The sequence below is a fragment of the Amphiura filiformis genome, chromosome 20 (assembly GCF_039555335.1).
Source record: "Amphiura filiformis chromosome 20, Afil_fr2py, whole genome shotgun sequence".
Classification (NCBI taxonomy): Eukaryota; Metazoa; Echinodermata; class Ophiuroidea; order Amphilepidida; family Amphiuridae; genus Amphiura; species Amphiura filiformis.
Window position 1 is genome coordinate 39,400,273 of NC_092647.1, and position 27,541 is coordinate 39,427,813.

The window sequence follows — 27,541 nt, forward strand, 5'->3', positions numbered from 1 at the left end:
CAGACAAAGTTCGTAAAACTAACGGCGTCAGTATTCGCCAACTTGATCATGGGGTCGAATATGAATTATTCATAATGGTTCATAACGGATCGATAACTGGCCTCATTTTCTAGATAGCAAACCAACGGGATTTGTCATTCGTTTGCGTGCTTGATAGAACAACCGTGAATTTAGTGTCACCCCCTTGGTAGGAGCTTCTACATGATGCGTAGGATGCGCGCAGGACATTCGGAACGGTTCTCACCCCAAGAGTTATCAAAAGAGAAGCTACATGTTCACCGCCATGATCATATTGTTGAATGGGCTGTTTATAGCTCGCGCCACAATATTTACACATTTCCCGTGTGACCTCGGGGTCATTGCAAATGTACGATAATGTTAGTTGGTATATAATTTGTGCAGTAACTGTGTCTCACTATAAACAGCAATGGTATCGGTATATATACAAGGATTAACGTATACGGTATACTCAAAATGCGGTATATTCACTATAAACACGCTCAATGAGAGAACTTTCTTGAAACTCGTTGACTTGGAGATGATTTGATATGACCGCCAATTATGACTGTTTGATATTTATTGCCAGCTATGTGGAAAAAGAGACACACGTAGAAGCGAAAAAAGCTACAACTTTGTTGAAGGTTTTAAGTTCAACAAACCATAACCCCGCTACTGGATATCGTTTGAAGTCAAATAATATACCATTTTAAAGCTTATGATGTATATTTTCTAAACACGAAATAAAAAAAATTGACCGAGGAGGACTTTACGGCTTATTCGCCGTGACAGGTCACATTTTGTTGACCCCATGTACAATAGTTCAAAAATAAAAAAAAAAGAACAACCCCGTGTCTCTTCAACTGAATAACAAGTTATGGGACATCGGGCCCTTTCAGCAACTGTCTGGGGCCCCGTACAGGAAAAGGTTGCTGCCATGTAGTGTCATTGTTTTTTTGTAAACCCTAATGGGTAATAGTTCCAATGCGAAAAGATTTATCCATGTCTTCCTTCAGCTGAATAACCTGCGACATTGGGACCTTTTTGGCTTCTGTCTGGGCCCCCGTACAGGAAAAAGTTGCTGTCATTGGTATTTTTGTTTACCCCAATGTGTAATAGTTCCAATGCGAAAAGATTTATCCATGTCTTCCTTCAGCTGAATAAAACCTGTTATGGGGCATCGGTCCCATGGGCCCCCGTACAGGAAAACGTTGCTGTCATTAGTATTTTTGTAAACCCTAATGGGTAATAGTTCCAATTCAAAAAGATTCATCCATGTCTCTCTTCAGCTGAATAAATCAGCTATGGGACATTGGGCCCTTTGAGGGTACTGTATGGGACCCCGTACAGAAAAACATTACTCGTCGATACTCGATAGACGACCCAATAAAGCGGCCAGTTCTACAGAATAGGTCCATGGCTAACTACAGCCTGTCTCAAAAAAAATTGTGCAAGTGAAAAGCGCCCTCTTTGGCAATTAGAAAATACCATTGTGACATAATGCTTACATCAATGTCAAGGGCACAGTCTTAGCTCTCAAATACCGTTTGTTCTGTTCAATTTGCTCTTTTTAATCTCGAGATATGTTTGGTTAATAACGAAAGGGTAAAATCACAATTGTGCCACTTTTACTAGGGAATAGGGCTGGTACAAGTAAATCAATGATAGCTGATGTTGATGCGTCTAATGCACTCCCCCTTCGCATTAGACGCATCAACACCAGCGCGCGTGCATTATGTTGTCTAATTTTATTAATTTGTCTAATTTCATGAACTTGTCAAAGTTCATTAACCTATAAGTGTGCAATATTTGTTTGTCTTTTAACATGTCTTGAATGACAAATGAGAACAGTATACCATGGTAAAATCATTGACATGCAGATGTATTTAATTTTACAGCAGAATGTGAAATATTTATTTATCGTTTAATTTGTCGTAAGTGGAAAAAGAGAACCATTATACCTTTATCATGATAAAACATTAAAAACAATATTATGTATTGTTGTGTAATTGATGCATTCTTTTGATTTCACGAAGGAACTCTTGATAAACTTGATGATATCATTGATTTACATGTACAGCCCTCTTCCCTAGTAAAAGTGGCACAATTGTGATTTTACCCTTTCGTTGTTAAGTAAGCATATCTCAAGATTAAAACAAGCAAATTGAACAGACTAAACTGCATTTGAGAGCTAAGACAATGCCCTTGACGTTGATGTAAGCATTATGTCACAACGGTGTTTTCTAATTGTCACAGAGGGCGCTTTTTACTTGCACAATTTTTTTTGAGACAGGCTGTATGGAAACATGTTAAAGGACATCCATAATATTTTTAAAAAGTTATTTATTGATTTATCGAGTGTCGACGAGTAATGGATATATTCTGTAGATTTAGGTCATTGATTGAGGTCAGAGAAGATGAGAAAAGAGGAGATCGCTCGAACATATAATCCGATTACCCACAGTTAACCTCCATTCTCTTTTCTTTGTTTGGGGTACTTAAAACACCACTTGAAACTTCCTTTGTGGTAATCTGTTCATCCTCCCAGGGACCACGGCCGTTTTTTACGTCCACTTTTATCTAAAACAACGAAAACTGAGAGGGTAAGCTACTAGTCTCATATATACGTTTGTGGAGTGTCAGATGCCTACACAGCGAATGCCCACCGTTACTGATGAGTATGTTGAAGATACGGACACGTATTTTATATTACTGAAAGTTAAGTTTTTAAGCTTACTGAAAATTAAGTTTTTAAGCTTCCTCAAAATACCATAGATCATGTTTATATAATAGTTAAAGTGTCCAATACCTTCAATTTAACAATAATATTGACTCTAAGCTAAAGCAATTAATGTAAGTTTAATTGAATCTATTCCGAAGTGAAATTCCGATTCTTGAAGACCCGACGAGGGGACACCCGTCTGTTGGACGGGCAGTTTAGAATGTAGACGGGTGGAAAAATTCGATCTTTTTTTACCAAAACATAACTGGTCTTTCGTAGGAGCTTAATGATGAAATCGGAACATACAGGTATGTTATTTCAACATCGTAAAGTACTACGGAACCATGTACAGTACAAGACATTAGACAATGTAGCATTTAGTTACGTAGCTGGTTAATACAAGCTAAAACTCATCGCGTAGCGTTACATATGTAAAATGGACCAAATTGGTCCTTCGGAAGAGAGCGACAATGATATCGGAACATACCGATACACTACAGGAAAAATGGAAAATCTAATTTATCAAGATTTTAGGCCCCGCAGAAAATTTTGTAACGTAGCTGGTAAAAACAAGCGAAAACTCTTCGCGTTTTGTTACGTAACTTACGCATGTGACAAAACCAATATTAATTTGTCGTAAGAGTGTGACGATGATATCAGAACATACCGATACACTATTTCAGCATCGTAAGAACTACGGAAGGACAAAATGGAAAATCTAGAATTTATCGAGATTTTAGGCCCCGCAGAAAATTTTGTAACGTAGCTGGTAAAAACAAGCGAAAAGTCATAACTTTCACTTTCTAAAGGACATTTCGTCGCCATTTTCAGGGATCGATTACGTTCGGTAACTATGTAGGGTTGGGCGGTATGAGAATTTTGAGTCAACAGTACCGCTATACTTTTGTGTGCTAATTGGTATCGGTAGTTTTAAATTATAACTCTTTGTATACACCACTTAAACGAAATAAGACTCCTTAAGGGATCTAAAATGAGCGTTTATTGCGTTTCGACAGTATTTTTTTGTGGGACATGAGAGCACCTCAGACCTATCGAATTGCATTCTGAATACGAAGCATGTCTTTCTGATATCAAACAATTTTCATTTTTGAAAATCACAATATAATACAAATTTTATGACAAATTATAAAAATTTGATATTTTTCAAATTTTTGATATATAACAGTCCTCGAAGTAAATTATATAAATCTAATGACATATTCTTAAAGTGTATGTAGCAGGAGGAAAAGCCGACGGTCAATTGAAAATTTTGACCTTTCATATTGAAGATATGGATTTTTTCCCAAAAAGACCTAATTTTTTTGGGTGTTTTGGGAAAAAATCCATATCTTCAATACGAAAGGTCAAAATTTTCAATTGATCGTCGGCTTTTCATCCCACCTACATACACTTTAAGTATAAATCATCAGATTTATAAAGTTTACTCAAGTACTGTTAAATATCAAAAATATCAATTTTAATGATTTGCCATAAAATGTGTATTAAATTGCGAATTTCAAAAATCAAATTATTTGATATCAGAATGACATTCTTCATATTCAGAATGCAATTCGATATGTCTGATGTGCTCTAATGTCCCACAATAAATACTATCCAAACGTTCATACCCCAGCCCTTAAGTCAAAACTGAGGGGCTCTAGATAAAAGTGGACATCACGCATAGGCGGCGAACGGCCGTGGGACCGTGTATAAAGGGACTGGAAACGGGATTATTGATAGCTATTGTCAAGTTATTGTTATCATATTATCTGTCACGACCTTCGATTGTATACGAGATGCGCCGAGGGCGCGATGTTTGAATTTTATTATTTACTCATGTTGCCCTAAAAAATATCAAAAACACGTCAAAGTATTCCAATATCTTTTTAAGTTATGTCAAATTGTGTAAAATGTCTATCCTTTGTCAAACATAATTTCTGTGTAGCATGGAGAATCATTTACATAGGATTTTGGAGACAAAATGTGATAATTTTTTGGAGATACAGAATGCTAGAACAAACATAATTATGTTTTTTTCTGGAATGTGTACACCGTACGCTTGGTATTCCTATTGATTTCGATACTGAAAAATTGGATTCGTACCACGGTCTATTGATCAACGTATTATCAAGAGGGTGACACTAAATTCACGGTTGTTCTATCAAGCACGCAAACGAATGTTACGAACATTATGAATAATTCATATTCGACCCCATGATCAAGTTGGCGAATACTGACGCCGTTAGTTTCACGAACTTTGTCTGTTCAATGAGAGTATAGCGCGCCCCCAATACATCTGGGCACAAAACACTCGAAAACGATCCGGTTTAATGAAATGGCGGACAGGCATTTCCCATCAGGCATCGTGATATGTTTTTCAAAGAAAGTCTACTAAATCAATTTGGAAATGACTGTTTGCAATAGTAATGTCGAAATAAGGACTTGCGGTCAGTAATGCGAAGGAAATGCGTTACAGGTGTAAGGTATGAAATACATGTAGAATTTGAAGTATAGAAAATATTTGACGACATCACATCTGACCTTCCAGTTTGGCGCCATTTTGAATGTGTGTTTCTATTTGTTTCCTTGCGTGATAATAATTATCAATCTGCAATTATCAGACATATTGGTACTTGGCTTCCGGAGTGAATAAGTATTTTTAAATGTATGTAAAGAATTTCACATCATAGTGCCATTTCAGCTATGCATACACAACGCCAAAATGAACCAACTTCTGATTGGTCACAGACAGTCTGCATGTTCCGGAAATCGAATAAATCAATGTCCTTGAACATTTTAAGATCCATTGTTGCTTTGACATAGCTGGATGCAAGGAGTTTATATAGGAAGGAGAAGAAATAGATTATGTAACACTTATTGTTACTTTGTGCCAATTGGAGTTCCCGACACGCTATTCATCGAGAGGTACCTTTTGTTCGAGACAAAGGGCTTCCGCCATTAAATCGGTAACTGACCTGACCAGCGTATTAACGCTATAATAGGCAGGCTACTGTCAATAAGTGATGAAACGAAAGTCACGTAAAAGCGCCTATACGAACGAGAGGTACCTTTTGTACTAGTCCATCCCAAGGGTGTGCGTGAGTTGTCGCATGCACACAAAACAGAGGTTCACCTACAATACAAACCTATTGCAGCGCCTAAATTGGTTTGGGCGCTCATTTGATTATACTCAGTGAACACGCTTTGCTCTACCATTTCGCTACGGACAGTTCAGCAGCATAGGCAAAGTGTGCGCTCTGTGTGGCGGATATAAGAATCTACACAAGTAAGTTGTCTACACTGTTTGCCAATAGGTCTACATATAAGGATTTGAAGTAATTATGATATCACTCCTACTGTAGTATTTTTAAGGACATTAGCCGCGGTCCACTTCGTGTTTTATTATGTATAGGCCTACCATAGTATTTTACATATATAGGAGTCTACCCTGGACCTCAAATGTGATATATTTGCTGATAAATCGAGAAGCATATAGCCATACTATTTCTGAATCAATCAATAAAGCAAAGCAAATCATACTTGTAGGCCTATAATACTATATCTTAATACTAATTACGGCGTGTCCGTCCGTCCGTCCGTCCGTCCGTCCGTCCGTCCGTCCGCGCGCTATCGCGTCGCGCGCAGCGCTTTCGTTGAGTCCGCGCGCTATTGCGTCGCGCGGAGCGCTTGCGCTGATTTCGCGTGCGTGCGGATCGCTTTCGCCGAGTACCAACGGGCGCAGTGTGTGCAACTGAAAGCATTAGGCCAAACAGTGTGCATACCAGGTGCATCTCTTCGGACGAATATGCCTATTTTAAACACATATTTCAATACGGAACGCGTGCATAATGCCTATTTCAGTAGAACATGACTATTTCCGGGGTCATCCAGAATGGTTAACATTAAAATAATCAGTTATGATAAGGCATTACAACCCGTTATATTAGGCGTTATTGCGTTTACTAATTTCGGGGTATTTTCGGGATCCTCCTTGAAGACGTAGGCCCAGGCGCTAGGCCTATATCATAGTAGTTAAAAAGGTCAGGGCAGGTATATGGGTAACGGGCGTTGGGCAATTAGAGATAGGCCTATTACAAGAACTGCCCGACCCGAGAACCGCGAAATCTAGTTAAATATAATTGCGGACCAACCGATACAGCTCGATACGCCCAGTGTATGAATAAAAGCACCTAACAATAAAGTCGCCCAATTGAACAGTTGTAGGTGTCGATCGCACGACTTCATTAATATTGATTGACATTTTCCAATATGTCAGCGCTCAAATCGGACACAATAGAACAATAGACTCTTCAGTGCTTCATGCTTGCTCAACTGAGGATAATTTGTAAACCAGCAACTCGCATGGTACAATGGATGGAAGCCGTTTCCAGTCCCTCCATACAAGGTCCCTGATACGCCACACGCTCGACTGATACGATAGGTCCCCAGGCTGCCCGTGCAGCAATATGGAATATTGAATCTTGGGCCTATACTAACATAACCAGGCCATCAAACCTTTTGTCCCTTCTCAGCTGAATAAATCGTCTGGGCTCCCAGTCTAACACATTACATTTCTGGAATCCGCACAATTTGACATGTTTGAAAGTTTCATTGGAATAAAATTAATTTTTGCCCACTATACCATCCTATGGGGTCATTTTGGGGCTTTTTGAGGGTCGCGATCTCATGATATTGTTTGGCAGACAAGAGATTCGAGTTCAGCATACCCAAATCAACAAAAATAACCTGTTTGCCAACGTTTACGCAATACACGTATACATAGTCCCTCTAATTATTAATCTTCTATATATTATTTCAGATACCAAGATAGCTACAATCAATGCCGCTGTTGAAAAAGGAATTCAGGAGTTCTGTGCCACTAATGCTGGTCCTACTGCGTGTCCCATTTTATGTGCTGGAGGTGGATTCACAAAAGAAGGTCAGTTGATAAATCTTCCAAAGATTTTACCAACTTTTTTTTTGTTGATTTTTTTTTTGTAAGCTTTTGTGAGATGGATGCATGTGAAATATATTATGGTGCAATTATGGTTGTTTAAGACCAGAGTAATGTGGATCATCATGGACCTTTTCGAACATCATTATTTCTGAATTGCATTTCCAAAGTATATAAAACTATACATTTTTGGAAAGAAAGTGAGGCAAGGAATTCCACGGTGACGTCAGATTTCTTGAAAAAAAAATCACAAATATTCACCTTTTACCCCAATTTTTTGTGACAACATAAAGAAAACCGGTTCGGAGTAAAAAAAAACCCATCAGCTGGGTTCTCATTAAGAAAAGACATGAACTTAGGCAAGGTTTTTTATTATTTTTAATTCGTCTCTATTTCGAGATATTAAAGAAAAAAAGCAATTAGCACATAATGGTGTATATTTTTGTTTAAAACGTTCATATTTCTCGAGTTATCTTGTCACAAAAATCGTGCAATGTTTGAGAAATCGACGTTTTAGTAAAAACATGTTAAAATTATGCGCGAATGGCTCATGTCTTGTCCTGAAAGCAAAAGATTGCCATCCTCCCCTGTATATCTATATAATTTTCCACAAAGAAAAGGCTAAGGAAAACTAAGATCAAAAGGGCTAAACACCACCACCGCCAACAACACAGGCCTACAAGTGTATTATAATGTAGCATGTGCACACATTTATCATGTTGTGGATGGTGAATCAAGTTGGTCCCTACATTTCCCAAATGAATGCAGCGACCAGCTCGTGTTCACTCAGCTGATTCAGGGCTGAAGGAGGTTAGATTGCATGCAACAACCTTGAAAGTAGAGCATGTCTCTACCTTTTTGCCTGTTGCTCTGGGGATTAATTTGCCTGATGCTTGGGGGATTAATTCCTTGCAAATCCAAAATACACGGAGCAATCTTTTTCTAAGGTATGTGCAACATGCAATTGCTTGGAAAATTGCCTCGTGTAAGTCGGCCTTTATGTCCGATAAGCCTATTACCGGTCATAAATCCCTCCTTTCTAAATGAGCATCATCAGAAAATTTAACCCGATTTTATTTTTTCACTGAAAATTAACTTTAAATAAACGCCCCTCTTTAGAAAAAATTACAGACAATGCGGTAGGTATGTCATGTAAGAAAAATGCAAATTCAAAAGTTCCAAAATTATTATTATTATTATTTTAGTTTGACAAAGTAAAAAAAATAATAATAATAATAACAATGACTCCCATCATCATGCTATTTTTTTCGGGGGGGGGTCCCAAATTTACAAAAAGTCGGCTTCAATAAAATTGCGACCTCCCCTATTTCGTCAGCAAAGATTTTATAACCCCCCCAACCGTTTGCACCCCTCCCCCAAAAGGCATCAGTCTTTTGGAATAAAATAAACACACTATCTGTAGTCATGTTGTGTTGTGACTCCCTACATTTTGGTCATCAAAAATATTTTATGACACCCCCTATTTTTCTTTCCGTATATTTGGGGCCCCCCTAATCATCTTATAAAATCCAATTGCATGCCTGTTATCATGCTTATGGCTTAATAAATGTCATCTCCATCTACATCCAGGGCCATACTGCCCCCCCCTGATCCCTCTGGAGGGTTTACATTTGCCCCCCCCCCCCCTAGAAACTCGTGTAGGTCATCCCAATAAGGATGGTCAATTGCTCCTGCGCCTGAACTTTTCAACCGATCATGGAGGGTGCGATGGAGAGTTTTTAGTGCCTTTATCTTAGCATGTATTTGCTCCCCCGACCGTATGGGGAATCCCCCCTTGTCATATAATAGCGTGGATATCTCCTCCCAAAGCTTTTTATTTTTTTATCCCAGAAATACTTTCCGTGTCTCTCCAAATTTTGAGGATAGCCAATATTTCCTTGTCATTCCAATTGACCCCTCTATTGCGTTTATTTATATTAATATTTGCAGCTGCAGCCATGATGACATCACGCAGTAAATTACTCTGCTCGGTGGCGTAGATTTCTTTTTGACATTGGAGAATGGAGCTGGGAAAAAATTTCAAGTATTAGTATAGTCAATCCAGCACCTTTTGGCGACAGAATAAGTTTTTGGTTCAATTGTTGCTATTTTGAAACTAAACTGATGAAATAATGATGTAAAAGTAGAATAAATGCGCGTGAAGCGCGCGAAAATTTGCACTTTGGGGGCAAAAAATGGGCAAATATGAGGTTAATTTGGTCAGAAACCCATTATCAGGCGTCAACATGGGGGGATGATTGTATGGACCACCCCCTGGCAAAATATTGGGGGGATTTATCCCCCCCCCCGGGATCTACGCCTATGACTCTGCTTAAAATTTTGCGCGAGTGATATACTCACAGTTATATCCGACAGCCCAATAGTGCTGCATGTCCACACGTAATTACTATTACCGGACGTAACGTTTCGATCGGTCTTAACAGCTCTTAACCCTGGTCATCTTCGGCTTTAAATTGTCGGATTTAAAGAACATTACGTCAGATATAGAATTTGTTTTATATCCCAAAAAGGCAATTTTCGCCGCTTCGCGCGCATTATACTTTTACACCATATTTCATCAGTTTAGCTTCAAAATAGCAAAATAGCTTCGCGCACAATTGAACCAAAAACTGAATCTGTCGCCAAAAGGTGCTGGATTGACTATACTTGAAACATTGGCTATCCTCAAAATTTGGAGAGAGACGGAAAGTATTTCTGGGATAAAAAAAAAAGCTTTGGGAGGAGATAGCCACGCTATTACATGACAAGGGGGATTCCCCATACGGTCGGGGGAGCAGATACATGCTTAGATAAAGGCACTAAAAACTCTCCATCGCACCCTCCATTTGATTGAATGGACTGCACTGTGCCATGATTACGGTAAAGGACACCGGTTCAAATCCTTTGTTTGGAGCCAATCGATAAAAGCATGCATGGTCTCTATACGCTGGCGAAGTTACGTAATTAATCGGATTAACTACCATAGCAATAGGTCAAAAAAATTTTTGAACATATCGCGCTGCACTACAAGCAGGTTGAACTAATCACCTGTGTATGTATGCAATCATAGATTGCATACCATACCGCTCTTTTCAAATATACTAGTCTTACAGGTGCAAGTGATCAACTTGATATGGTTCAATCCAGAGGTACAGCATGAACGTATCAGTGCTGCGCGGTATATTCAAAAAGTTTTTTTGACCTATTGCTATGGTAGTTAATCCGATTATTATGTAACTTCGCCAGCGTATACCTGCACAAAAATGAAGGTTACTCCAAACAGTTGTGGAACGTATAATTTTTCCATACGCGTTATGTTGGAGTTGCGTATATATGTTCAAATTTCAAGATAGCTACCAATAAGTCAGGTGGCCAACTGGTCTAGGGCGCTGGAAGTATACAGCCTCAAAAATTGTGCAAGTGAAAAGCGCCCTCTTTGGCAATTAGAAAATACCGTTGTGACATGATGCTTACATCAATATCAAGGGCGCATAGTAACTCCATAGTGCAGTGTCGTCCACGGCAAATTCACCGTGACCTTTCCAGCCATAAACCCGCTTATTGAAGATTAAACCGATATATGCAGTACTAAACCATTATTATAGTAATCTATTGTCCAATGCCAACTTATTACCACCTGATGATATTGATCCAATGAGCGACCGAAGTGTCCGCTACGGACGACTTATCCAATCGATAATGACGCTATTGACATGTACGAGCGGAGCTCCACTGACCGAGTTTTGGGGTGTTTTTCACTGGTTTGCAGTTATTAACTCATCAAGGCGGACCACCGTTATTATAGGGACTATGCCAATTATTTAAAGATTGACATGTAGAGAATAAGCCATAATTGATTGACAGAAAGTACTAAATTTGTACCTATGACGGTTTTATGACACCAATCTTCCAAATACGACCAAAAAAGGGCTGCCCGCTAAAGCAAAATGTGCATTGGAATAACACGGCGAGTTTGGATAGATGGTAGGATTTCTTTTTAATAAAATGTATGTTCCCCCGTTATTAAAGCTTGTACCGGGTTGAAGATTCAGATATTTGGTAAAGAATAAGTAATTGAAACATAGAGCAAGTACTAAAATCATAGCTTGTATACTTTTTGATATATGATGCTAACTAGTTCATCCCGTATAGCTACAACACAGCGCTACCAGTAGGGTTCAATTGCCTATTGTGAGTGCCCCTGTGTTGAGTGCATACATGTAGTTAACATTAACTGCATGATGGTTAGCTCTCAAATGTTGTTTGTTCTGTCCAATTTGCTTGTTTCAATTTCGAGATTGAACAACGAAAGGGTAATATCACAATTGTGCCACTTCTACTAGGGGAGAGAGCTGTACATGTAAATCAATAATAGATGATGTTGATGCGTCTAATGCACCTCCCCCAACCACCCCCAACCACCACTTGGGGCTCGTACATTAGACGCATCAATATCCGCGTTATTTTGTCTAATTCTCTCCGCGTTCATTATTTGTAATATTTGCAATATTTGTTTGTCTTTGACTAAGAGAACAGTATTTACCATGATAAAAGCATTAACATGCACATGTATTTGATTTTACACAGAATGTGAAATATTTATTTATCTTTTAATCTGTTTTGAGTGGAAAAAGAGAATCATTATTCCTGCATCATGATAAAACAGTAAAAACAATGATAAAAAAAATAGTATTGTGTAATTGATGCAGTATTTTGATTTCACGAAGGAACTCTTGATAAACTTGATGCTATCACTGATTTACATGACTTTACCCTTTCGTCGTTAACTAAACATATCTCGAGATTAAAACAAGCAAATTGAACAGAACAAACAGCATTTGAGACCTAAGACTACGCGCTTGACGTCGATGTAAGCATCATGTCACAACAGTATTGTCTAATTGCCAAAGAGGGTGTTTTTTACTTGCACAATATTTTTGAGACACGCTGTACTGTAGCCATGATAGCGGCTAGCTGCGGCGTGGGTTCGAGGTCTGGCCCACCTCTGCAAAAACCAATTTCACTTTTTTTTTAAATTTCATATTAGGGAAATGTGGCTGGGCGAATTTACGTATGGCGTAGGATGGTATACAGTAAGCCAAAAAATTAAGGTACCAGCTGTGTTCACCCCTGTATATCCTAAATAAAGAAAAATGTGTCAAATTTAAAACAAACAGCTAATACCTGTACTCTTTAGCCATTTTAAGACTTCATAAAGAAACGCTCACCAGTAACAAGCTCAAGCTCAATATGGCGAAGACTGAGTTTTTTGCTGCCTCTTCTGATTATCACTACATTAATCTCAAGCATCTCACCCTTTATTTGGATGGGTTGGAGATCTCTGTATCTTCATCCATAAAGAAGTTAGGGGTCATTTTTGACCATGACATGAAGATGTCCAGTTATGTTGCACATTTGTCCAAAACTTTGAACTGGCAGATTGGCAATATTTGGAGGATTAGGCGATTCCTCAGCTTTGATGCGTGTACCAATGCGGTTAGGACTCTTGTCCTGTCTAAGATTGATTACTGCTCCTCCTTGCTTAATGGCATCTCCCAGAAAAACCTCACCCGCCTACAGCTTCTCCAGAACAAGTGCGCCAGACTCATTTTCAGAGAACCAAAATATACGCATACTTCTCCTTTGCTTCATAGTCTGCACTGGCTTCCAGTTGCTAAACGTGTCCAGTTCCGCACTCTCGTCCATGTTTATAAGGTTCTTGCTTCATCTACACCTGAATACCTGTCCTCCATCCTTCACACCCGTCATTCTGGGTACTCTTTGCGCTCTACTGCTGCCACTTGTCTTTCCATTCCAAGATCCCACAAGTTGGCTGGTGACAGAGCATTTTCCATCATTGCCCCTGTTCTATGGAATGGCTTGCCTTCCCACATTCGTGACTCTCCCAATGTCCAAACTTTCAAAAAGAACCTAAAAACTCACCTTTTCACCTAATGTTTCCTCCCTCTTGCATTTTTTCCTTTTCCATAGCGCTTTGTAACAACATTTAAAAAGCGCTCTCTAAATCTGTGTATTATTATTATTATTTATTATTTATTAAATCAAAAGTTGCACTTTTGTCTTCTAATCAATGAAAGCACGATGCTAGTTTTAAAGTGTTAATCAATGGAAGCACGGCGCTGGTTCTCTTGTTCGCGAACGCATTGTGTGCAAATCAATAGGGCACGCAATGGAACAAACTGCAACTTTTACATTGGTATCTTCCTTGAATTTTTAGATCGTCATATCTTAGATTCAAATGAATAGATTCTGAAAAAAAGAGAACTGCGAATTTTCTTCCTACCATATTCATTTAAAAAAAAAATTTTTTGACGGTGGTAACCTGCATCAAATTTACAGATTTTGAAAAAGAGAATGTAGCTTAAACCCAGATTTTCATATTATGTTTTCAATAATTGCAGCATTGTACGGCTCATACCTCCAAATTGAGTTGACAGGTGACAGCGAGTTGGAGCTCAACATTACAGAATGCGACAATGATGCCTACGGCTTGCATGGGGAGATCGCCTTTGGAAAATTTAAAATCAGAGATGGTGCTACAGAAAACGAAATACCGTGTAAGTTCCACCCCAGTAGTCTTGTCCCTTGCCCCCCTTTTTGACTCCCATGGGATGCTGGCTGCCCTCTTTAGTAAGGTCTGTGTGCCTTTTTGTACTTTTTAGCCCATTTTTACAATTTCCGTCAAATTTTGCGCTCTTGAAAGTTGTTTTTCCTTCTTATACGCCTATTTCCAGCCTCCACTGAATACGCCAATGTACCAAACAGGTAGGATGTACAAAACATGTGAGTGTAAAAATGCCGTTTAAAATATATATCGCTATTAAAGCCATAATGTGTGATTTGGTCCGCAGCGACGACCTCATTTTCGTAGAATTTCTACTTTTGGCATGATTGTGATATAATGCCCAATGACATACTAAACAACCACTTGATAGGCTAAGCCTAAAATTTAACTTCTGTATTAAATCCGGAGATCTCCAGTTTATTCCGAGGTCACCGATCGAGTGGTAACTAAACACATCACATGCATGTGTAATATTGAATAAGTGACGTATAAACGGTGCAGTGTTTTCTTTAAGCATTTTGCTGACCCTTATTATTACTTTTTACTCTGAAGGGGTCCAAAACATTACACAAGTTGTATTTTTATAATATTATTTTGAAGACATTTTAACAATGTGTGTGTTTTTGGAGCAGTGGCGGATCTAGAGCAGTCAGGGGGGGCATTTTAGAAGAAAATAATCAAATGTAAAAAATGTCCCCTGAGAAATAAGACACTTTTGCAAAATGAAGACACAATTGAAGCGATTTGGTGGACCATTATGGAAATATTAATGTGTAAAATTTTAGTTTCAAAAGCTGAAAAATTGTGAAATGAGCATTCTATGAAACCTTTCGCAGACGGCAAGTTTGTCCAATATGGTAGGCCTATAAATTGTGTTAAACATAAATTGGCAAATGTCAAAAGCAGAAGTAATATTCAACAAGATGCATTTTTTCAATATTTTGCCGACTGCATTGAGCAGGGACTCTCCAATCCCTGCAGTGAGGGATAAATGATTTCAATTTTCAATCTTTTTAAGGGATCTAGAACGAGCGTTTATTGCGTTTCGACAGTATTTTTTTTGTGGGACATGAGAGCACCTCAGACCTATCGAATTGCGTTCTGAATACGAAGCATGTCTTTCTGATAAAAATAATTTTCATTTTTGAAAATCACAATATAATACAAATTTTATGACAAATTATAAAAATTTGATATTTTTCAAATGTTTGATTTATAACAGTCCTCGAAGTAAATTGTATAAATCTAATGATATATTCTTAAAGTTTATGTAGCTGGGAAGAATAGCCGACGGTCAATTGAAAATTTTGACCTTACATATTGAAGATATGGATTTTTTCCCAATAAGACCTAACTTTTTTGGTGTTTTGGGAAAAAAATCCATATCTCCAATACGAAAGGTCAAAATTTTCAATTGATCGTCGGCTTTTCATCCCACCTTCATACACTTTAAATATAAATCATCATATTTATAAAGTTTACCTTGTGACTTCTACAACATAATTGGCAACATCTAAGCTTTCTGAAAATACAGTTGTTTTAACAAACAGTCTGTCCTACTTGGGATATTCCATTGTTTCAAATAGGGGTGTTTTTCTAAATTTTTGACTTTCTGAAATATAGCAATATTCAATGAGCTGTAACTCCCAAAGTGGTGCTTTTTATATGTTATATTTTTCAGTGTGGCTGGACTAGATAGTACTGTACCCAAATAAATAAAAAAAAGTTTTGGTAATTTTAATATAGGCAAACAGTGTTGCCATAAAGATAGGTATTTTTCCATAAAATAAGAGTTAGACCAGGTTAAAAATGTTACCACACATGAAAGGAAACATTCTCACATAGCTTTTCTGGACCAGTTTTTCATGAGCAACAAGAATTTATGAGGTAAAAATAAAAACCATGTATCATGAGAACTTCCTGTGAGGGCGCTTTATTCACAATGGCTGCCAAAATCCAATGAAAAGCTACTATACGTTTAAAAAGGTCGCATAAAAGATAAAAGTGACTAGATTTCGGATTTGTATTGATGAAAGTAATGTATAACTAAGTCAAGGTATTAATAGAATGGTACCAACAGGTCACAGTTGGGAACGCTTTTCAAAATGGCCGCCAAAATCCAATGAAAAGCCTATATATGGTTAAAATAGTCACTTATGAGGTATGATTGCAGTGGCGTAACGTCATAGGGGCATGGGGTTACATGGCCCCCAATCGATCTGAATTTTAAAAATCCCATAGGAAAGTTGCCAAAAAACGGACTGCCACCCATATTGGTTCGTGCCCCCTCCCATATGATAACTGGTGTGCTACGCCACTCTATGATTGACCAGATTTTGGTTAAGCATTGATAGCAGTAATGTAAATCTACGTCAAGATATTAATAGGAAGGTGCCAGGAGGTCACAGCTGAGGGCACTTTTCAAAAGGTCGGACCAACATAGTACACCATTAAACTTAAAAATAATAGTCACTTAAAAAGAGGTATAATTGACCAGATCTTGAATTAATATTGATCCCAGTACAGTAAAATTAAGTCAATGTAATAATAGGAAGATAGCGGGGGTCATCGTTGAGGTCGCCTTTCAAAATGGCCACCAAAAAGAGCGGCATGATATCAGCCACAAAGCCACAGATAAAAGTGTTAAGAAAGAAAGTTGTCTTTGATAAAAGAATGTATAGTTGTCTTTGATGAATCATTCAATAGTTGTCTTTGATCATTGTCTCCTCTAAGCAAGTGTTTCATTGTGATATATAACGAGCTACAGAGTGCTATATAGCGAGTCAAGATGGCTAATATGATCACCAAATCTCCAAAATGACCACCAGAGAATTGTCCCTATGTATTGACAAAGGGCAGGATATTTACTTCATACTCTTCTTGGTTTCACTGAATTCTTTTATTGTGTGTTTATCTTCAAGATCACTCACATCGATATCACTACATTAAGACAATTATTACATACATACATTATCTAGCCTATCTGAAATCAAAGCGGCATATAGGTCATGTATATCTTCTTTTGTGAAAACGTTGCATTCTCTGAAAAGAAGATAGCTGCACTTTGAGTTTGCTAAAACCTTTTCCTTCTTTGACACCAATAGACTGTTTTGTTCTCGATGTTGGTAAAGAAACTGTTGAAATCACAAAACAACTGTGATTACCTGGCGATAACTTTGGATGTCATTATTGTAATACCTCTTGTTTTTCTCTCAACATACTTGATGCTTTATGTCAAAGAAAAATGCAACAATGATCAACTGTCGTGCATATAGGCCTACTGGCAAAAAATGTTTTTGAAAAGCGAAATCCTCATATATACATGACTGGTAGGTGTAAATGTCCTGACTAAAGCCATCGGGTCAACGGCACATGCAATGCCAGTTGCCTCTGCTGTAACTTCAAGAAGCTAAGTTACTTACAAGCATTTGATTAGACGAAAATCCAGTTTTAAAAGTGACACACTGGCCTGTTCAAAACAACACGGACTAGACATCTGGTTTGAGAGTGGTAATGGCTAATTTGTGTGTGCCTTTGATTCAAAATAAAAGGAACAAAAGAAAACTGAAACAAAAGAGCTGACAAATAAAAACTGAAATAAATATTGCTTTAAATAAAGCTTCATTGAAGAAACTGTGTAGTCTCTTTGTTGCGCTTGTTGGAATCTTTTGCACATCGTATAGGCCAATTTGTCACTTTTAAAACTGGACCTTCGTCTATTCAATTGCTTGTAACTTTTCTTCTTGAGGTCACATTTGATTCAATGTAGTGTCATAATGTGCAGGATTACATAATTTTACCCCAATAATGGTTAAGTTTTGAAATTGTGCTTATTTTTCCAAGTGTAAGGATCCGGGGGGGGGGGGGGACACTCAACTTAGAAGTATGGGCCTATCGGTAACAAAGCGTTATTTCAAAAAGGGGTCATTGGGTACAAACAAAATAAAAAAGGAGATCATTGGGTATAATATTTTGAAAAAAAGGGGGTCATTGAGTATAAGATTTCAAAAAATGGGTCATCGGGTAGAAATTTTTGGAAAAAATGGAGCAAAATTTTGAAAGTTTCGGCAAAATTGTGAAAAAATGGAGCATAATTTGAAAGTGTTGACATTATTTTGTTACATTGTGATGATGTTCTTCTAGAAAAAAGGGGACCATTGGGTAGCCGCAACCACAAAAGGGAGTCACTGGGTAGCCGCAACTAAAAAAAGGCGGGTCATCGGGTATGACTTTTAAAAAACGGGGGTCATCGGGTATGACTTTTTCAAAAAAAGGGGTCATCGGGTATAGTCAACTTCAAAAGAGGGCCTTTTGACAGGCACATACCGTCGCTTCCAAAGTTGGGGGCCCCCCCCCCCCCCTGGGTAAGGATACTTTCTTGGCGCAGTATATTTAGTTAATATGTTGCCCTTCGTGAACATATAGGGACAATAAATTATTCCTGTGGCCATTTTAGTGGTCATCTTGACTTGGTGACTCGTTCTTTTGCACCCTCAAAACGCTTACTTAGAGGTGACAATGATGGAAGACAACGATTACATCAAAGACAACTGTTTCAATGTTTCAAATATTTTTGTTTTACAATGCTTTGTGGCTGATTATACTGTACTTTGATAAATATTATCCAAATTCAGATCAATTATGACGATGTACTATATATATATATAAGCTTTTCATTGGATTTGGCAGCCATTTTGAAAAGCGACCTCAACTGTGACCTCCTGGTACCTTCCTATTGAAATCTTAATTTAGCGTTACATTACTGTCATCAATACTTAAACCAAAATATGGTCAATTATACGTCATAATTGACTATGGTAACCGCATAATGTTTTTTTTTTAAATTTTGGCGGCCATTTTGAAAAGCGTCCCCAACTGTGACCTCCTGGTACCTTCTTATTAATATACTGACTTATTTATACATTACTTTCATAAATACAAATCCATTTATTTAATCTAAAAAATTCTATCTTTTATCCGCCTATTTTAAGAGCATAATTGTTTTTCATTGGATTTTGGCAGCCATTTTGAAAAAAAGCGCCCTCACAGGAAAGTTTTCAGGATACAGAATTTTTACCTTATACATTCTTGTTCCTCAGTTTCTCCTTTCATGTGTGGGACCTAGCTTATTTTGAACCTGGTCTATTTGGCCGTTTTTCAGCATAGCTGTATGATAGGTAATAACAAGATGGGCAACAGCTCCACTGAGAGACGTTTTTCTGGCAACACTGTCATTAAAATATTATCAAATCGTGTCTCACTTTACGGTGTATTGATGCCAATTTCTTTTGGTACATTATCAACCCTAATCAGGATTTTCAGTGAAAGTAAATGCTCAAAATCCCTATTTTTCCACACTACCTTATAATGTCAACAATCTAAAAAAGTTCAAAGTTTCTGGCAACACTGCTTTCCAGTACAACAATTACCAGAACTTTTTTTAGTACCTTATCTACCTACCCTGCAAAAAATAATTTAAAAAAGCACCACTTTGGAGGTTACGTCATTTTTAAAAAGATCATTTTTTCATAATTAAATTAATGAAAAACACCCCTATTTTACAAAATGGTATCTACCATATTGAAATAATTAATTGTTATGTTTACTTCATTTTTGGAAAGGACAAGGATGGATACTTTATTGTATGGGAGAATATTATTTTAATTCACGTTCTTCATACAGAAATATGACCTAATATTTAAGCATTTTTCCAGTTGTGAAAAGGGTAAAAATAGTGAATATTGGGTCAATTCATATTTTGGCCGTTACCATGGTAACCATAGATGAAGAGGTAAAATTTTAACCACATTTATACATGTTGACTCAATGTCTAACCATGTGCAATGTATAAAGAAAATCGATTTTTTGAAGTCTGCCACCACATCTTTGATTTTTATACACAAGGTCTCTTAAATATCAAAATATCAATTTTTAATGATTTGCCATAAAATGTGTATTAAATTGCGAATTTCAAAAAATCAAAATTATTTGATATCAGAATGACATTCTTCGTATTCAAAATGCAATTCGATATTTCTGATGTGCTCTAATGTCCCAAAATAAATACTGTCCAAACGTTCATACCCCAGCCCTTAATCAATCAAAGGGAGTGATTCTCAACATAGGCGCGGAAGCATGTGGATGGGGGATACGTCACCTCTAAATTTTTCCAAGGTTATAATAGGATAAAAGATAAAGCAATAATTGCCATGTGAATCTTCATTTTATGAATTTACTCGCGCGCACTGGCCCATCAAAAAGCAAATTTAGCCCCCATTTTGAGCCACTAAGACAGTCTGAAAAAACAGAACAAAATTATGTTTGGGCCCCTAAATTTTAATGCTTCCGCAGCCGCTGATTCTCAATATTTTAATGATGTAAGCCACCAATAATTATTTTTAATTGAATATTCAGTCGATTCTTTTACCGACTGCAGTTATCCATATTATGATAATAATTGAATATAAGAATACAAAACCCACCCAAGTCCATACGTTGGCCAAATTGAGTTAAGCATGGGAAATTGTCAAGTTGCTATACATAGGCCTGTCATATGTATGAAAGAACAACTCAAATTCATCATCTGTGTCTTTTGAGCATGTCAGAAATAGCATGTATGAAAGAACCGCCCAATTCCGTGATTTGAGTCTTGTAACACATTGATTGAAATCCAGTATGTATAAAAGTCCACTTGTAACACATTCATTGCTGGAGAGTGACCGTTGAAAAAAATGGGTTTAATAAAGGAATGTGTGTGGTTTATATTACATGGCAGAATGCTTATCAACATTATACATGCATGTGTGCTTTATTTTGTATTATCTTACTAGTGGTAATCTCATTCCAACGTTGTTGTCATTGTATATGATTTAAAAAAACCAGCCAAGTCCAAAATTTAAAATGAACCCTACAAAGTCCCTCGAATGCTAATCGTCATACTTTATACAGTTTAAGGGTAGAGACAATAGAAATTTTTACCAAAGGAACATATTCTTGTTTATACCATGATATTGTTGTTTCTCAATACTATCACAAGTTCAGCTGTGTAACTTGCCTAAAAAGTGGTTCTTTTAATTAAAAATGCAATAAATAAAATCACTCTGCGCTTTTAGTACTGACCAGACTATAGTAATATTTTTAAATCACTCTGCGCTTTTAGTACTGACCAGACTATATTTTTTCCGATAGAAAACGCTTTACAATATTATGCAATACTAGCAGCTATTAATCATGCTTCAGTGGGCAAGTACCTCGAGCTTTAAATGGTATAGAAATTTGTCTTGTCCGGGGGGACTTCCATAATAGCTCAGTGGCGTTATTTTCTAGGATGGCGAAGGAGACTGATGCGTAGTAGGCCTATGTAGGGCTGTAAAAAGCCTGTTCAGTAATTTCATCCGGAGAATGTAGAAATCCATGAATCAGCAAAATTTAGATTTTAGCACCTTGCCCAGCACCTTTGTTAGTTTCGATGTGCAAACATTAAGCCCTGTATTAAAGACAAAATAAGTTATTTTACATGAATCTGTAATTTCTCTACATAGTATGTAGAGAAATCAGATATTATTATTATATTCGGTATTTTATTTTTCACATATCGTGGCCAAACGGCCAAATTACATGTAAAATTACTTATTTGAACATACATAATAAATATTAAAAATATTAAACACTTTAAGAAATTTTAAAATACATCAAAAATTGCATCTATAGGGAAAAAAAGTATTAGATCAGAAAAGCATCATATTGCACGCAAATATTAATTTGACCAAAATACTATTGCACTATGAAAAACATCAAAATATACTAAAATCCAAAATATGTCAAACATATTATAACAGTACTGTTGTACCAGACTATAAAAAGCAATCATGGCATTGGCAATGAAGAACAATCCCAAGAGGAGATAACCGATTTAAAAGATTAACAAAATATAGGACAGGGCTCAGCATTTGAACGGGGCTTAAACTTTATCAATACTGCTGCTTTCCTCGCGGTTCTTGCCAAAACGTTTTAAAATATCTAATGACAATTTTAATGATTTATCCTTCACTTTTAGGCATTTTATATACAATTTAAATTTGTTTTATACTTTATACTTTCGCTGGGATCACTGAATTAAGACCCCCCCTTTCGCTATCACCCAGATCACATGGTTTGTCATCCACCCCCCCCCCCACACACACACACTTGTTTCCCATTGGATCTATCGTCATCCTGATTCAGACGCTTTTATTGTTTCATTTACAACTTTTATTATATTTATCACTGATTATGTTGCCGAATAGTCTTTTGAAATTAGTAGGCGTCATTAGTAGATCTCATATAATTGAAGTGCTCCCCCGAATAGCAAGATAATGACAGGCTTATGCTTAGTTTTGACATGTAAGAATACAAAATGATTTCCTGAGTTCTTAATGGGGAGTTATAAGCTCCATTGCAAAGTGAAAGCAGAGCGAGGTGTGTGGATGCGAGGGACATGCGTTGTGTTTATGGCCCGGGGTTTATGGGGGAGGGGTGGGTTAGGCAATTAACAGCTGCCTGGTATCATTCAACATTTCTGATACTGTTACGGCTTGAAATTTGAAGGCAGCGGGACTTAAGATGCTCTCAGGAACAACTTTTACCACCTGATGAACAATCTCAAATGCTCTACTTTGCACCAACATGACAGTAGGCCCATGAAAGTCAATTCCGAGTTTATCGTCCTTTTTCCAGGTTGGTGAGGTGACTTTTTCATTTTTCACTATTTCATCAGATTTCATTATTGACCTATAAAATGCGTGTTGATTTAAAACCAAACTCATACATGTGATTTATAAACATGTTTTTATATGGGTAAGGACTACGAAAGTTAGAAAAGAGCCTGGTTTTGCTTCCAAGTTATGAATATATGTTTTACAAACAAAAATATATGTTTCCAATTGCTAAAACTGGTGAAAACACTGATACTTTGGAAATAATGAATTATTTTGGCATTTTTGAAAATTTGACGCGGGTATTTTTGGTTTCCAAAAAGTGACGCGGGAGGGGGACGATAATCCCGGAATCGACTTTCACGCGCCTTATAGGAAATATATTCCATAAGTTAATGGTTTTATAGTTTATTATTTCGGTTTACCAAAAGTCAAGAAATAATATCAGTAATAACTGTAAAAAATGGTTTATGTCCATTTGAAGCCAAAATAATGGGATGAATTTAAAAAAATAAAACGCACTATATATTTATATATCTTGGAGCTGTGCATAGTGATAAACTAAACCAAAAAACATATAGAACCACGATAATAAACTCTCTTTATTTCCCAATCATTTATCTAATGTAAATAACAAAGAGACGCTTATTATACGAGAAACTGAGCACAGCTGTTGCACAATTGATCAAGATCCATAAACTTCTGAACACATTACAGTAGAATCAAGGACGTTGGTTCGAATCAATTGTTTCAAATCAATAGGACAGAATCTGAATTTCAATACGCTTACGGCATTCTGTCAAAATCGGAAAGGACAGCATGACACGTTTAAAGTATGGCTGGTGGAGTAGTCAGTTTTGAAATATTTTCGCCATTTTACAAAATACAAATATGCTCATAAGTTTGCCAATAGCAAAGATCAAGGATCTGGAATAAGTCATAGTCGAACCGGAATATATTTGCCAACTATGTTCTACGTTTGAGGTAAGTTCATAATGTTCTTCATAGCAAGAACAGAATAATCACTGGCAAAATGCAACTTTTTACTAAAACGCCATATTCCGCGATAGTCCCATATTTACATGACTTTGGCGAACACTTTTGGTTCTCGTTTAATTCTACCGATAGCACAGTCGATCTAATGTTATCTGCGGTTAGAGGGCAGTTTAGAGAACTCTTTTTGCTGGTTGTTTGGTTTAAAAAACCCATGATTTTTAAAATATCGGGATTCAAGCAGGCGACCCGCATGGTGTGCAAAAGACGTTGCAAATTGTCAATGAAAGAGCTTATAAATTAAAATCACGGACATTAAGCTCCACAATAGGCATCTACATTCCAAGCGGAAACGCTTTTCAGAAATATACCCGTCTTTTTTCAGCAATCGCTGAAACCTAAATATGCAATTCCAGGCGATTTGTAAAAAATAGCGTCAGCATATTTTACTATGAATTTGGGACACCGAAACAAATGCTTGCATTGGTGCCAGACCTATTATAATGATACGATAATTAGGCCCCCAATAATGGCTTTCACTTTAACCGTTATTTATTAAACTGAGATTTTTACTTTTTGAGAAATTAATGAATTTATCGAAAAACTTTTCGGAGAACGCTACTTTAATGATCCCATGCCTTAATCCACTCATTTGCACGTAAAACTTACCATATTGACCAGGTAAATCTAACTTAAGGAATTAAAATGATACACAGGTTTTTCTCTCAAAATCACTTCCCATGGACTTGGTTTTGTATTCATGTATTCAATTAGTTAGTATTATTTATACGGTCTCTCTCTCTCTCTCTCTCTCTCCCTCTCTCTCTCTCTCCTCTCTCTCTCTCTCCCTCTCTCTCCCTCTCTCTCTCTCTCTCTCTCTCTCTCTCTCTCTCTCTCTCTTCCGCACTATCACCACCACCCACTGATCATCAATATTTTAACCAAAGTTATCTCCAAAGTCGAACCAAAACCAAAAGAAAATTCTGGCGGCTGCATTTACACGGAAACTTTATGCTCGCTCTGCGCCTCAGCGTGCCCAGCTGAAATCACGTATCAGTGAAATCACGTTAAAATTGTGACGTCGAAATCAGCTTGAAATCACGTTGTTTTTGCAAATGGACTCCAACCAGACATCAACCTCCTTTTTTTTTTTGCATTGAATTTTTGCATTGAAAGTTGGTTGAAATCAGGTTGAAATTTCAACGTTGTATCAACGTTGATATTTCAACCTGATTTCAACTAACCTCTAGGTTGATATCAGGTTGAAATCAGGTTATGTTGAAACTTCGACGTTGCATCAACGTTGATTCAATGTCGAAATACTAACATGTGCGCACTGGGTGTACTATCATATAGCACACGCGCCTTCTCTCTCCTCTCCCTCTCCCTCTCCCCATCCTCCTCTCTCCTGTCTCTCCCCCTCTCTCCCTTCCTCTCTCTCTCTCTCTCTCTCTCCTCTCTCTCTCTCTCTCTCTCTCTCTCTCTCTCTCTCTCTCTCTCTCTCTCTCACTCTCTCTCTCTCTCTCCTCTCTCTCTCTCCCTCTCTCTCTCTCTCTCTCGCTTAATCAACAGTTTTGCCGAGTGGAATCCAATGCCGACGAAGATTGAACCGTCTTCAGTCAACCCGGACCGATTGGACAACGGGGTGAATTATAATTACCTATTGGTTTTCCTTTGTATCTTTGTGGTAGTAAAATTCCCACTCGCTTTTTAGTTTCTCGTTGTTGTCCTGTAGAAAACAACTCATTTTAGCCATATTGTTTCAGCGATGTATAACGTGAGTAATTCGCTTTAGGCCTACACTTCAAAAATGATAGAAAACATAAACAATATCACCACATGTCTTGCCTGAATCAGTGGCGATGCGTCACAGGGGCACGGGTAGCACGTGTCCCCAATCGATTTGAACATTTATAAAACCCCATAAAAATGGCTTAAAATATTGATTGTGCCCCTATCATTAAATAATTTAAGATATTAAAGCGGATCGATTTAATCCTGTAAATCATACACTGTTAAAACTGCTGGGTAAAACTTTACCCAACCCAAGGTGCCATATGAACCAGACGATAGTGACCGACGTCATTTAATTATAGTAAATTATTTTCCCTGATTTGAGGGCAAAAATAAATTAAATTGCCCACCCAGTAAATGATCCTTATTTATCTCCCTGCATTTCACAGTGATCCACTATATTATTCCTGACCGTTATTGCTAATTATTATCATATCATTTATTTTATCATCATAATGGCTTTAAAGCATTCAAGTGAAGTATATTAGAAATAGTATCTTCTTCTTCGGGATTTATGGTAATAAAAACTTCCAATATGAGCATAATTATCTTGTGTTTGACTTTATTATACTGCTTAAATGTTGCTCACAAAATGTGAAATATGTATGTGTGTGCTCCCTAGCGTGTGATACGTTAGGGGGATGCTCTTGTGCGAGCATTCTTGTGGGGTATTGTGTAAGTTGCATCAATAGCTTAAGGGTACAATTTAAATAGCTTATAGGACCCCATAAGGCCTGAAACGCAAAAAATTACATTTTAGAGGTACCTCATAGGATAGGAGGGAATAAGGCCTCGTATCCATAGGCTGTTCCCTTGTGGCGTGTGCCCTTGTTCCGTGTTCACTTTTTCCCATGTGACCTGCCACGAACCTTTGTTTTGCTTAGTGGCCGCTACGGTTCGTTGTCTGCCTGGCAGGTCACATGGGAAAAAGTGAACACGGAACAAGGGCACACGCCACAAGGGAACAGCCTATGGATACGAGGCCTAAGGTGGGTTGGTATAAAACGACGTTCCCCACAAGCTATTGGTGGTACGTTTTTTCGTACCCCACAAGAATGCTGTAATAAGAAATTATACCCCACAAAGAACCACAGGCCTATACACACATAATGCTAGATCCCACAAGAATCCCGGTGTAAGTAGAGATGGTTGTGTAACATTGTAAGAGGTAGAGAGAGGGAGAGAGGAAATGAAGGTGGAAAAAGGAAAGGATAAAAGGGAAGAGGAACTTGCAGGGCCAAGTCGGCTACATTGCCTAGTACCCTAATGTTACAACGTATGGTGGAAAATCTGGTAAATTAATCTAATTTTTCATTCGCATTTATTATAAAACACAAACAATTTTGCGTGATTTGGCAGTGTCCCTAGTCTATTGATTTTATGCTAATGCTGTTACGTAATCATGTGTGTGATATAATTTTTGCAAGTGTTGTTTGAAAGACAAAGGTACAGTGTTTATGTAATCATTGAGAAATGCCATGAAAACAATCCACATATGACGTCAGGAGTCAACTCTTAATACATACTGACTGACCCTCGTACATCCGTGTTTGGGATCGTCAGCAGATACAAATCATTTGCAGTAATGGCTAGCATTAGGATTGCGAATGTAGCTTTATATCTATTTTGGTCGGTACATAGCTATTAATGACTGATACTTTGTAAGATCAACGTGAAGGTGGTAGATATATCATTAAGGAGGTAGATTTAGTACATAAACTGATCTCAGATATATAAGGAGGTGCGTGTTGGTGATAACTTTAAATTGATTCCATCCTCTCATTTATGACAAAATAGAGTCA

At 37.4% G+C, this 27,541-nt stretch overlaps 1 protein-coding gene across 2 annotated transcripts in view; it reads left to right on the plus strand.

The window, feature by feature from the left end:
* Positions 1-26,274, plus strand: part of LOC140142889 (uncharacterized) — a 61,945-nt gene extending 35,671 nt beyond the window's left edge. Inside the window, exons 3-5 of one of the 2 annotated variants that reach the window (XM_072164910.1) lie at positions 7,539-7,658; positions 14,096-14,251; positions 25,518-26,274. In XM_072164910.1, the coding sequence (XP_072021011.1) occupies positions 7,539-7,658; positions 14,096-14,251; positions 25,518-25,594 (353 nt within the window). In that variant the 3' untranslated portion in view covers positions 25,595-26,274. Of the gene's footprint in view, positions 1-7,538; positions 7,659-14,095; positions 14,252-24,892; positions 25,382-25,517 lie in introns of those variants that run through there. The other variant, XM_072164909.1, reaches the window with a different exon arrangement.
* Positions 26,275-27,541: the final 1,267 nt, after the last annotated feature.